Source organism: Elgaria multicarinata, chromosome 15 (genome assembly GCF_023053635.1).
Source record: "Elgaria multicarinata webbii isolate HBS135686 ecotype San Diego chromosome 15, rElgMul1.1.pri, whole genome shotgun sequence".
Taxonomy (NCBI): Eukaryota; Metazoa; Chordata; class Lepidosauria; order Squamata; family Anguidae; genus Elgaria; species Elgaria multicarinata.
In genome coordinates this window covers 14,033,220-14,045,847 of record NC_086185.1, presented here as the reverse complement: position 1 = coordinate 14,045,847, position 12,628 = coordinate 14,033,220, and the positions used below count along the sequence as shown (strand labels likewise).

Below are 12,628 nucleotides of genomic sequence, written 5' to 3'. Positions count from 1 at the left end.
ATCAGGCCCTACCGCTGTTGCCGCATGGGCGACAGCGGCAGGGCCCGGTAAACCCCACTTACCTTTCCAGCGGAGCTCCGGATCGAGGCGAAGGATCTGCCTTCACCTTGATCCTCTTCGCCATGCTCCGCCGGCCCCCCAATCCTCTTCGCCTCCGCCTTAAGGGCAGGCGAAGCCCCCCGCTCCGCTCTTGCTTCTCCGGTCCGATTAGAAGCGGAGCACATCCCTACCAGGAACTGGTATACAGAGGCCTACTGCCTCTGATTATATTGGAGATAGCTCATAGCCATCAGGACTAGTAGCCCTTGATAGCCTTCTCCTCCAGGAATTTGACTAACCCCCTTATAAAGCCATCCAAAGTGATGGCCATCATTATGTCTTGTGATAGCGAATTCCAGAGTTTAACTATGCACTGGGTGAAGAAGTCCTTCATATATATCTTTTAAACAGACATGGACTGCCAAGTCCTTCAAAGAAAGGGCATCTTCAAACAGAGGACCGCCCTCCGACATCCCTTCAAAACAGAGGACTGTGCACTGCAAAATAGGACAGGGGGCCACCCTAGTCTGATGTTACACAACGCAGTCTTGCACCAGCACCATCAACCGGGGTAGTGCAGGACAAAAGCGGGACAGTCAGCTATAGCCCCTTCAGCTACATGGTTAAACAGCTGGGGGCAAGGTGGCATTCCCGTGGGTGAATCACTGATGAAAGTCTGGGGGCAAGGTGGCATCCAAGCCAAAATGGAATATTCACACACGTTCAAGACGTGGTCAGAATTCACAATTGGAATTCAAAATCTTGACCTTTTTTTATGTTCAGTTTTTGAAATTTCTCATTGAGGGCCATTTTAGAAATTCGTCTCAGTGATGAGACCGATAAAACCCAGCAAGCCCATTATTCTAACGTATCAGGAATGTAGAAACCATTGTCAAGCATGAAATGGCAGCGGCGGTGGTGGTGGAAAAGAAAATGTGAGTAGTGTGCTTCACAAGAGAAGTCATGCACAGGGTAGGGATGTAGAGATTTTGTTAAATCCATCCTGTCTGTGTTTTGTGGATTGCCGGGTGTCTTTTGCTCCATTGACGGAATTGGATTTTTTATAGGGACGTTTCAGAATTTCAGTCCACTTGTACTAATGCCCATTCGTGCAAGTGCGAATTTGTGCAATTTCCCCCCGAAAGTAAAAGAAACTGTCTGCAAGTTCACAAATGCGAACTGCCTTGGCTTAGTTTGATGTCTGAACAGGCCCAATGTCTATAACTTAAATAGAAATGGTCTTTGTATGTCCTGGATTTTTAGAAAAGAGCTGATTTTGCTTTATTAGACATGCTTTATTACAGTGTTGAAAAAAATGCCAATTCACCTCTCTTAAAACAATATTAGATGTCTTATTATGAAATGCAAATGCCAAATGTTCAATGATAACTAAGGAAGAATATGAATTTTAAAATGGAAATAAATATAAACTACCTGTATTAAAGGTAAGACAACACAAAAATACAAGCAGGTTCACAATGACTTCTGGGTAACTGACATAAAAAACAGTTATCTAGATGGTATCCAAAGAGAAAATTACTGAGTTGAAGCTCTGTCTCTTAGACCACAGGGTTGTTTGAAAAGTGAACAGAGACGTGACTATTATATTCTAGGGGTGTGCACGGACCCCCCAATCCGCTTCGTGGCCCGATCCAGAAAATCCGGATTGGGCCCAATCCTCTTCGCGCTGCTCCGCCCGTCTCCCGCTCCGCTCCGCGGAGCGAGATCCGGCTTCGCCACCGTCATTATATGGACGGCAGCGGCGGCAGCGCAAGAGAAACCACCCACCCACCCCGCCCCCTTACTTTCCTCTGTTGCGGGATTCAATTGAGGCCCCGGTTGAAGCCGGAAGAGGCCTCGGCCTTCACTTCCGGCTTCAACCGGGGCTTCAATTGAAGCCGGCGACGGAGGAAGGTAAGCGTCCCTCCTCCCCGCTCCCTTACCTGGTGCTGCCGCCGCCGCCGCATGGATGGCAGCGCCGGCAGCGCCAGATTAGTCCCCCTCCCCCCCACTTACCTTCAGGCGAAGCTCCGGATTGAGGCGATCCTCTTCGCCTCGATCCGCAGCCCCCCTGACTCTCTTCGCCTCCACCTTAAGGGTAGGCAAAGCCCCCCGCTCCGCTCCTGCTTCTCCGGTTCGAGGAGAAGCGGAGCACAGCCCTATATATTCCATGTCCAACGTATACTTAAAGTTTTCACTTCTCAGTTTATGAACAAAGTATTGTGTAAAATATGCATAACAAAAAACTTGGTATGCAGATGTCTAGAAAAATTTGCAGACATAGATTTAAATCACAAATTTTGAGTTGTTTTCTTAAGGCATGGTTCAGAATTTATTGTATCTAGGCTAAAAGGTGTACATCTAAGACTTTTTTTGTATGTTCTAATTTTCTAGGGATAATAAGACTATGAATCCTAATTTATGGGACAGGATTTGTTATGGGGTAGTTTTCTAACAATGCAAAAGTATAAATATGTATTGAATTTAGAATAAGGGCAAATCCATGTACCTGTCAGTTGAATAGCCTATTCCGTATTCAACAGGGAACTAGGGACTTAGAATGAAAACTCTCCTTTTTAAGCTATTAGAACAAAAAGTCTAAAACTCAGAAACATTTTGTTATTTTGTGCAAATTATAATTTGATGTGATGTTGCAAGTATACTTTTAATACTGTCATCTTTTCTGCACCAGGTTAAGCCTTTTCTCTTCTCCCAGGCATTTAGCAATATGTAATAAGCCTGGGTCTGGGTTTTTTTGTTTTTTGTTTTGCTCATTGTTTCAGAAGTTGATATAGTGGTGTATTTTGCACGTTTTTGTATATTTTGTATATTTTAATTTTTGTATATTGTTTTTAAATGTTTCATCTTATGTGAACCACCCAGAGAGCTTCGGCTATGGGGTGGAATAGAAATGCAATCAATAAATAACTAAATAAAATAACACAATAAAATAAAATTTTAAAAATGGGTCATCAGCATAGTCCCCTTGCTAATTCGTGTCAGTACAAAACCAAAATTGAATCCACCTAAACCAATTTTTGGTATATGCTTTGTTTAATCAGCTACGAGTAGCTAACTGGCAGCCAAAGGCTTCCTAAATACTGGAACTGTAGTTTGAATAGAGCCAGCAAGGGCCAAATTCGTAGGGTGACCATATGAAAAGGAGGGCAGGGCTTCTGTATCTTTAACAATTGCACAGAAAAGGGAGTTTCAGCAGGTATCATTTGTATATATGGAGAACCTGGTGTAATTCCCTCTTCATCACAACAGTTAAAGTGCAGGAGCTATATTAGAGTGACCAGATTTAAAAGAGGGCAGGGCACTTGCAGCTTTAACTGTTGTGATGAAGAGGAAATTTCACCAGGTTCTCCATATATACAAATGACACCTGCTGAAATTCCCTTTTCAATAAAACTGTTAAAGATACAGGAGACCAGTCCTCCTTTTCATAGGGTCACCCTACAAATTCGTAGCATCTGAAATACATTATCTGCGCTCTTCCATTTCAGAGTCTTGAAAAGAGGTCGCAGGCAACTCTCTGCCTCATCATCACCGCGAATTGATCCCCTGCTCTCTTGGCAGACAGAGGAGCTTTCGTTTAAAAGGGCTGAGATAACATCACTGTTTATTTATTTTTTGGAAAAGAAAGGTTCCTGTGGAAGCTGGCTGCTTGCTGCATTCCCAAAAAGGCACACTACTGACTCACCCTCTGATGACACGCCCAGAGAAGAGCAGAACTGCGGCTGGTGAGTTGACTCACCTCTACCTTTCCCTCATTGCTGAGTTGAACGGTGGGGAAGTGAGTTGGCTTTGAGCAAGAATCCTGGCAGGATTCTTGCTCGCACTCCTTTTGTTGTTGCAGCTGTTTCTGGTGCGCATTCCTCCCCTGACCCATCAACCGACAAAAGGAGTCACTTCGCTTCCTCTCTTCGGGCATTCCCAGACGACAAAAAAACACAAAAACAACACCTGGATTTTATTCTTAGGTCTGTACCAGCGCTAGTTTGGCGTGGTGCAGTATCCCATTCCAGGGTAGCTTTGCTAAGAGCCAGCAGTGTGATGCGTCGGCTAAAAAGGCAAATGCAATTCCAAACGGTGGTGGAGTACGAAGAAGTTGTGGTGCTGCTCTATTCCGCGCATTTATATCTCACGTTTCTGCCCCGCAGTGGAGCTCAATGCAAACCCAGGTCTTTACCCCCTGGTATCATCTCAAGAACACTGCAAACTAGGTTAAGCTGAGAGTGTGTGACTGGCCCAAAATGAGCCAGTTCTCGTCAGTTCCAGTCTAGCCCTCCGCTACAACCACTATGCCACACTGGAAGGAGGGGCCACAGCTCAGTGGTAGAATACCTGCTTTGCATGCCGAAGGTCTCAGGTTCGACCGCCGATGTTAATCTGGTGCTAAAAGGGTTAAATTATGCTGCATGAAGAAGGATTAGCACTAGTTACCCAGCGGGGTGTTCCGGAGCCATTTGGTGTAGGTTCTGAAGTTTTAAAGGACCAAATTTACACCCGGCATCTCCAGGTAGGGCTATAAAGAAATCTTGAGTGAATCCTTAAAAGCTGCTGCTACCAATGTTGACAAAACCGGGCTAGATGGACCAATGGTCTGACTTACTATAATATATTAATAATATCCCCCCTTCAAAAAAAATCCCAACGGTCCACAAACCCCAATAATGCCGTTCACAACTATATTGTCAAAAGATATATAATGTAACAGACTATTTCAGCAAATTGCCTTTATCAAATTCATATCTGTAGATTTTGAATCCTTGGAGGAATTCCCCACCCCCACCCCCGGTCCGCTTCAAATTACTTGTCATTTTAAAACCCCTAGTAGTGGGGTATTCTGTCCTGATTCAGTATAAGGCAGTTTCCTAGGTTTCCGAAGAGGGAAAACACAACGTTGTTATTTTGAACAATATGTTTATTTAAATGTACGGACAATGGTTCACTTCTGCAGTTTGATTTTGGTGTTCTGGCTTGCTAGGTTTAGCCTTTTGCTAAACTTGCCCCACTCTTCACCTAGTCTTAAGAACATAGGAACATGAGAAGTGCCCTGATGCTGGATCAGACCAGGGGTCCATCTGGTCCAGCACTCTGTTCGCACAGTGGCCAACCAGCCATCAGCCAGGGAGGAACAAGCAGGACACGGTGCATCACACAGCACCCTCCCACCCATGTTCCCCAGCAACTGGGGCACACAGGCTTATTGCCTCGAATACTGGAGATAGCGCACACAGCCATCAGGGCTAGTAGCCATGGATAGCGTTCACCGCCATCCGGCTTGCAGTCTTCCTGCAGATAGCTTCCATCCGTCCATCAAAAGTGTGAATGGAAGGACACAGTTGTCAGAGAACACAGTATTTAATGCATCCTCCCCTTGTCCCACATTCAGGGACTAGAAGCTCATTCCTTTAACAACATTCTATGATTGCTGCTACCAATGCTGCCTCTCTCCCCCCAGCACCACCTCAGAAAACAAGAAGGAAGGTGTGGGTGGCCTGAGAGATGTGAGGCTTCTGATTACTCAGATGGGAGAGTCCCTAGAAAAATTTGGGGGCCCTTTTTAGGAGTCCCGTAAGATGAGTTCATAGCCCTGGACAATTCCCCCCCCCCCCCCCCCCCCGCTTTCCAAGTACCGACCATTCAGTCATGTTCTGCTGGGAAGTGAAATGGTAAAAGCCACTGCTTCTCTCAGTCCCCAGTGCTGGGTTGGGTTCACAAGTGACTGCTTAACTTCCTTGGTTTCGGCGAGGGAAATCCACACACCTCAAAAGCATACCCCCCCGACATTTCACAAATGAAAAAAGGGAGGTTTTTATGTGCCCTTAACCCCTTCCCAACCCAGGACAGGCTCCAGGGTGGTTGAAGGAGCACTGGACATGAGTGCCAACCGGTGGGTCTAGGGTGGTCAGATGCAAAAGTGGACAGGGCTCCTGTGCCTTTAATTACTTGTGTAGAAGAAGGAATTTCAGCACTTACTGCTATGCAGAAATGGACTGAGGTCCTGTACCTTTAATTAATTGTCTAGAAGAGGGAATTTCAGCAGCTGTGGCTTACATGACACGCTAAATTCCCTGTCCTACACAATTAATTAAAGGTGCAAAAGCCCTTCTGTTGAGCCCCCACCAGCAGGTTTTCCTGGCAATGGTTGGAGCACTCCACCAACTGGAGCTGTGACTGCCTTTCCAATCAGTGCCAGGTGGCTGCCATTTTAAATCCCCCACAATGCCCTGCAGCAGCCTGATAGGTTGCCTTCATGTCCAGAGGCAGTGGCTTAGTTCGGACAGCACACTAATCAATGGTTGTTTCCTATTCTGTTCATATTACCCACCCACCCAGTTGATTAGCATGTCGTCCACCCCACCTGCATTCAGCCCTGGCCTTGCCCTCCACTGGCTTCTGCTCCACCCACATGTGGCACCCAACATATCCCCTCAACCCAAGGGATATCCCCACTCCAATCTATACAAAGGGAATAGGTATGGAGGGCCAGTGTGGTGTAGCGGTTAGTGCGTTGGACTGGGATCACAAAATCTCTTCATTGGCTTCCAATTCACTCCAGAATCCAATATAAACTTCTCCTGTTGACCTTCAAAGCTTTTCAAGGTCTAGCTCCTGCCTATCTCTCCTCTCTCATCTCACACTATTGCCCCACTCGTGCTCTCCGCTCCTCTGATGCCATGCTTCTCGCCTGCCCAAGGACCTCTACTTCCCTTACTCGGCTTCGTCCTTTTTCTTCTGCTGCCCCTTACACCTGGAACGCTCTTCCAGAACACTTGAGAACTACAAACTCAATCACAGCTTTTAAAACTCAGCTAAAAACTTTTCTGTTCCCTATAGCTTTTAAATATTGAGTTTGTTCTGACTCTATACTGTTTAGCTTCACCCTACCCAGTGCCTGTTTGCATTCTCTTTCCCTCCTTATTGTTTACTACAACTTTATTAGATTGTAAGCTTATGCGGCAGGGTCTTGCTATTTACTGTGTAATCTGTACAGCACCATGTACATTGATGGTGCTATATAAATAAATAATAATAATAATAATAAAATCAGGGTTCTAGTCCCCCACTCGGCCATGATACTCACTGGGTGACTTTGGGCCAGTCACTGGCTCTCAGCCTAACCTACCTCACAGGGTTGTTGTGAGGACAACTCGCCTGGGGTTCCTTGTGGGATATAAATGAAATAAATAAATAAATAGGGTGGTCACTTAGGCATCGCCAAAGAAAGAGGGTGTTCCTTTGCATAACGTTTGTATATGCTAATTTATATAGAGAGATGCACATTTAGAAAGGATTCCCAGAATTTAAATGGAAATACAGTCCATCTGGCTATAGTGGGGTAGAAGGTGAACAGGGGACCTGCGTGCCTTATCTGTTCAGGTGCTCCCTGTTGATGGGCAGTTTTAAGGCTCCTGCTTTTCCTTCCCATGGTTCTTCAAGTTTAAACTGGAGCTAGGGCGACCATATAGAAAGGAGAACAGGGCACCTGTATCTTTAATAGTTGTATGGAAAAGAGAATTTCAGCAGGTGTCATTTGTATGCATGCAACACCTAGTGAAATTCCCTCTTCATCACAGCAGTTAAAGCTGCAGGAGCCCTTCCCTCTTTTGAATCTGGTCACTCTAGTATAACTCTTGCAGCTTTAACTGTTGTGATGAAGAGGGAATTTCACCAGGTGCTGCATGCATAGAAATGACACCTGTTGAAATTCTCCTTTCTATACAAACGTTAAAGATACAGGAGCCCTGTCCTCCTTTCCATATGGCCACCCTAAACTGGATGTAGTCTAGACAGCCATTCAAATCGAGAACATCTTGAAAAAGAGGACCATCCTCTATAAAGTGGGGCACACGGTCACCCTAATTCTGGGAATATGGTCAGGTTAGTGCAGATAAAGCGCTTTTTAAAAGGATGGAACTTTTGCAGAGAAGCGGGGAGCACACGACACCTTTCCAAAAAATAAATAGTTCTCAAACAGAAATAGTTCTTTCTTTTTTTGCATAGGAAGGCAAGATCCTGTCCCTCATGGTTAATAATAACCCCTAAATATTGTGATACTGACAGAGAGAGAGAGAGAGAGAGAGAGAGAGAGAGAGAGGATTTGCATAAAACATTTTGGTGAATCATCTCACATCAGTTCTTGGCTGGGACCGAGGGAGGAAGATGGGTTGTTTTGACCATGAAGAAAGTGAATAGGCCTGGTGGGGGAATTTCCTCAGTTCTCTTCTGTTTTTGTCAGAACACTGACTCAGAAAAACCTGTTAATTCCAGGCTCACCACAGACCTTTCTCTATCAAGAGCCAAATCAGACCAGAGGACATCCATGCAATTAGCAATGGCATGACTGGAAAGGGGAGATATCAAGTAACAAATACATAAATATTGATGGAACAGATTTCGCCTGGTCCAGAAAGCCTGTTCTTATGTAAACCAAACCTTTCCCAACCCAGCACCCTCCAGATGTGGGGTACTACAACCCCTGTCACCCCCAGCCAGTGCTCACTGTGGGTGATGGGGGTTGTAGTAGGACAAATCCAGAGGATGCAGGGTTGGAGAAAAGCTGGCTCAGCCTACTATTGGAGCTGGCATCCTGCAGCGATAAAGAGGTTAAACTCTGCCCCACTCCTTTTCCTCTTGCTTTTCCCCTCTCCCATCCTGTTGCTCCCCACCCAGACGCTTGCTCACACATCCCAGCGTGCTCATAGTGTACGACCATGATTCCCCGCCCGGTGACATATCAAAAGCGCACGGGTGCCTCACCCAGACCTGCAGTGCCCTGGTTGATCTCCAGTTCTCCGCTTCCCTTGTTTGGAAGATGAAGGGGTGGTGAACACGCCTGGCAACCTTCACCTTCTTTCCCACCTGGGTTCCTCTTTGAACCGGACCTGCCTCTGCCCTCTTGGGCTCCTGTGGGACCATGCGCAGCGAGTCCTTGTCCATATTCACCATTCTCTGGTGCCTCTTTAAGGGGAGCGTCGGCATCACCAGGAGATACTACATTGCGGCGGTGGAAACAGATTGGGACTATGCGCCTGTCAGCCAGAAGGGGTAAAGAGAGTCATTTGTTATCTATCAAGGCTTCCCTGCGTTAGTTTGAGATGGTGTGCATTGTTGTTGTCGTGTGTGTGTGTATATACAAGGTTACCAACAGTCTCACAATTTTACTGTCATACATTTACTGGCCTAACCAGTAAAACCACGTTCTAGGCTCAACAGATCTTTATCGGACAGTATAGAAATGCAATAAATAAATAAATAAATTTGGTGCAAGTACATGCTTTGAGTGGAGGAGGGTTGCATCCCTCTCTTCCTATGATATGTCAGGCTCTGACTGTAACACATACTATTTTTTCTTGGCTTTGTCCCCTAGCCCAGGGATGCACAATTTTTTCAGCCCTGAGGGCTGCATGCGATGTGGGCTGAGGGCTGTGGGCAATATGCATGTACACACACATGCACACACAGGCCTAAATCCAGCATATCATTAGCAGAAGAGATGGTTGCACTAGCAGAGCTCCCTGGCCTTTTCCTTTCATGTAAACAGGCACAGAAATGCTAGCGGACCGTTACGCAAGTGGGACTTGGGTTGGATTCTCCCCTTGCGCAATGTTCGGAACTTGGTTTCCACTGGCATGATATTATATGCTCTAGTGAAATGACACTGTTGGATACAGCCTGTATACACACACACACACACGTGTGCCTACATCCCAACAATTCCAAGTATAGATAGCGCTTCCTTTGTGGCTACCAGCAACAGGAAAAAGAATCGTTGGTATGAGAATTTCTGGAGAGCACGGGTGATGGGGAAATCAGCTAGGGAGGCAGGGAATTCGGTAGCAGGGTGACCGAGGCACCTATGGGGAGTGCAGTAAAGGCCCTTTGAGCCACGTATAGCCCCCATGCCTGCCTTAACCAATAGGCACTTGCTCCTGGCCAGCTCCTGTTTCTTCCTCCTGATTTATCCTGTCTCCATTCAACTGCCTAATCCAGGATTGAAGGGGTGGGAAGCATTTTTTTTAAAAAAATTAAAGGTAGCAACTCTAGTGGTGTCATCCTTAGGGGGGATCTACACAACTGCTTTTAAAGCGCTTTAAAGCACTTTGAAAACGTTTTGAAAACTGTATATGCAGTGTGTCCTGGGCCCCAACAGTTGTCAAAACTGTTATAAAGCGCTTTAAAGTGCTTTAAAGTAGTAGTGTAGACCCCCCCCTTTGAGGCCTTTTCATGGGCATCAGTTGGTGAAGGGCCACTTTGTCAAGTGGGAAGGAAAGGGAGGGCTCGGGAGATATGCTGAAAAAGTAGGGGCTAAGAGCTTTATCACACCAGCGTTATACTGTGCAATCACTGCGAATTGCATGCAAAGGACTCAGAAGCCCTTCCACTTTATAATCTGCTTGGATTGTGAAGTACTCCCATGCAACCTGCCTTAATTGTGCAATAAAGCAAAAAGGATTCGCCGTATTTAGCCCCTACTTTTTGAGCGTATTTTCCGAGCCGCTGCTGGGGCGCAGGAGCAGGATTTTAAAGAAATGCTTACATCTGCGTGAGCTTTAAAGATAAAGACACCAAAATTGGCACAGTAATCGATATTAGGGAAAGCTTTAAGCATACCAAACTTGAATTGAATTGGGTCATCCGTTGATTTTTTAAGGATTTTTTCACATTCCCCCCCCCTAAACTCACTTCCTGGTAAGCGAAGGATCGCTGTCGCCCGGTAGCAAAAACAACAATAACCGCGAAAGCTTAGTGCTATGGGGATAATCCGAGGGAAGCAGGTACGTGGGATGAAGCTTTCTATATGGCGAATCTTTTGGCTTTATTGCACAATTAAGGCAGGATGCATGGGAGTACTTCACAATCAAAGCAGATTATAAGGTGGAAAACTTCTGAGTCTTTTGCATGCAATTCGCAGTGATTGCACAGTATAACGCTGGTGTGACAAAGCTCGTTGTTAACTTGGTGGCAGCAGGGGAAAGGGTTCACAGAAATGACCATGGGGCGAGGGCACATGAGGCTCATAGGCTGCACATTGTGTACCCCTGGAGTGTACAGTACTGGGCTTGATGGCAGTGCTTTGGCGCCATAAGCCCCCTAAACCTTGCGCTCCTGTGGGGTTGTTCCCATGCTAAGGCGCGAGCACAGGGTTTGCATCAGAAGAGGAGGAGCTGCCGCCGCTCCGCCACATCAATGCGCATTGCCGCATGAGCGCTGCTGTTCATCTGCATGTCCCTCCATGGTTTTTCTTACCTTTTCCCCGCCAAGCATCCTTCTTGGATCTTGAAATTGTTGTAGAATGCAAGCTGAATATGAGCCAACAGTGCAATATGGCTGCAAGAAAGACCAATGCTATTTTGGGCTGCATTAATAGAAGTATAGCTTCCAAATCACGTGAGGTACTGGTTCCTCTCTATTCAGCCCTGGTTAGGCCTCATCTAGAGTATTGCGTCCAGGTCTGGGCTCCACAATTCAAGAAGGACGCAGACAAGCTGGAGCGTGTTCAGAGGAGGGCAACCAGGATGATCAGGGATCTGGAAACAAAGCCCTATGAAGAGAGACTGAAAGAACTGGGCATGTTTAGCCTGGAGAAGAGAAGATTGAGGGGAGACATGATAGCACTCTTCAAATACTTAAACAGTTGTCACACAGAGGAGGACCAGGATCTCTTCTCCATCATCCCAGAGTGCAGGACATGGAATAACAGGCTCAAGTTACAGGAAGCCAGATTCCAGCTGGACATCACGAAAAACCTCCTGACTGTTAGAGCAGTACGACGATGGAATCTGTTACCTAGGGAGGTTGTGGGCTCACCCACACTAGAGGCCTTCAAGAGGCAGCTGGACTACCATCTGTCAGGGATGCTTTAGGGTGGATTCCTGCATTGAGCAGGGGGTTGGACTAGATGGCCTTGTAGGCCCCTTCCAACTCTACTATTCTGTGATTCTATGATTCCCACGCTAGAGAAGTGCAGAGGTCTTCCAGCGGCCATTTGGCTCACTGGCCTGCCCTTTCCCCCTGTTTGGGCAGATGGAGACCAATGAGGTCACCATCTGCCCAGCCATGCCTCCGCCACCATCTTCGCCTTGGTGCGGTGAAAGAAGTTAGGGTAAGTCCCTGACTTTTTCATTTGGTGCTTTGGGGGGAAGCCCTAGGATGGCTCCACGGTGGCTTCTGTGTTGTACAAACAACACCCCCATATAGACACCCCCTTAGATGCCCCTCCGAAATCATTTTCATATTAATCTCACCCTTCATTGCTTACAACAACCCTGCAATGCAGGTTAGGTTCACTGGCTCAAAAACATCCAATCAGCCTTGCAGTTGAACAGGGATTTGAACTTGGGTCTCCCCTGCTGTCCCCGCCAGTCTAAATCCGGCATGCGCATAGTTACAGCACTCTGCCTTTTTTTACTGGACTCCCTTCAGAGCTCCTGGATTCACTTGGAAGGCAATCGCTACGCCATTCTTCTCCAATAGTGCCCTGCAGGTGTTTTATTCTATACAAAGGTGGAAATGCACAAGAGAGGACTCATATTTCAGACTCCAAACACAACTACAGAGTACCATTAAATTCTTT

General features: G+C 46.4%; 1 protein-coding gene across 1 annotated transcript in view; it reads left to right on the top strand.

Annotated features, from left to right (window-relative positions):
- Positions 1-8,793: 8,793 nt before the first annotated feature.
- The window catches only part of F8 (coagulation factor VIII), a 56,458-nt gene continuing 52,623 nt past the window's right edge, over positions 8,794-12,628 (top strand). Inside the window, exon 1 of the mRNA XM_063141875.1 lies at positions 8,794-9,099. Within this exon, the coding sequence (XP_062997945.1) occupies positions 8,969-9,099 (131 nt within the window). The 5' untranslated portion in view covers positions 8,794-8,968. The remainder of the gene's footprint in view (positions 9,100-12,628) is intronic.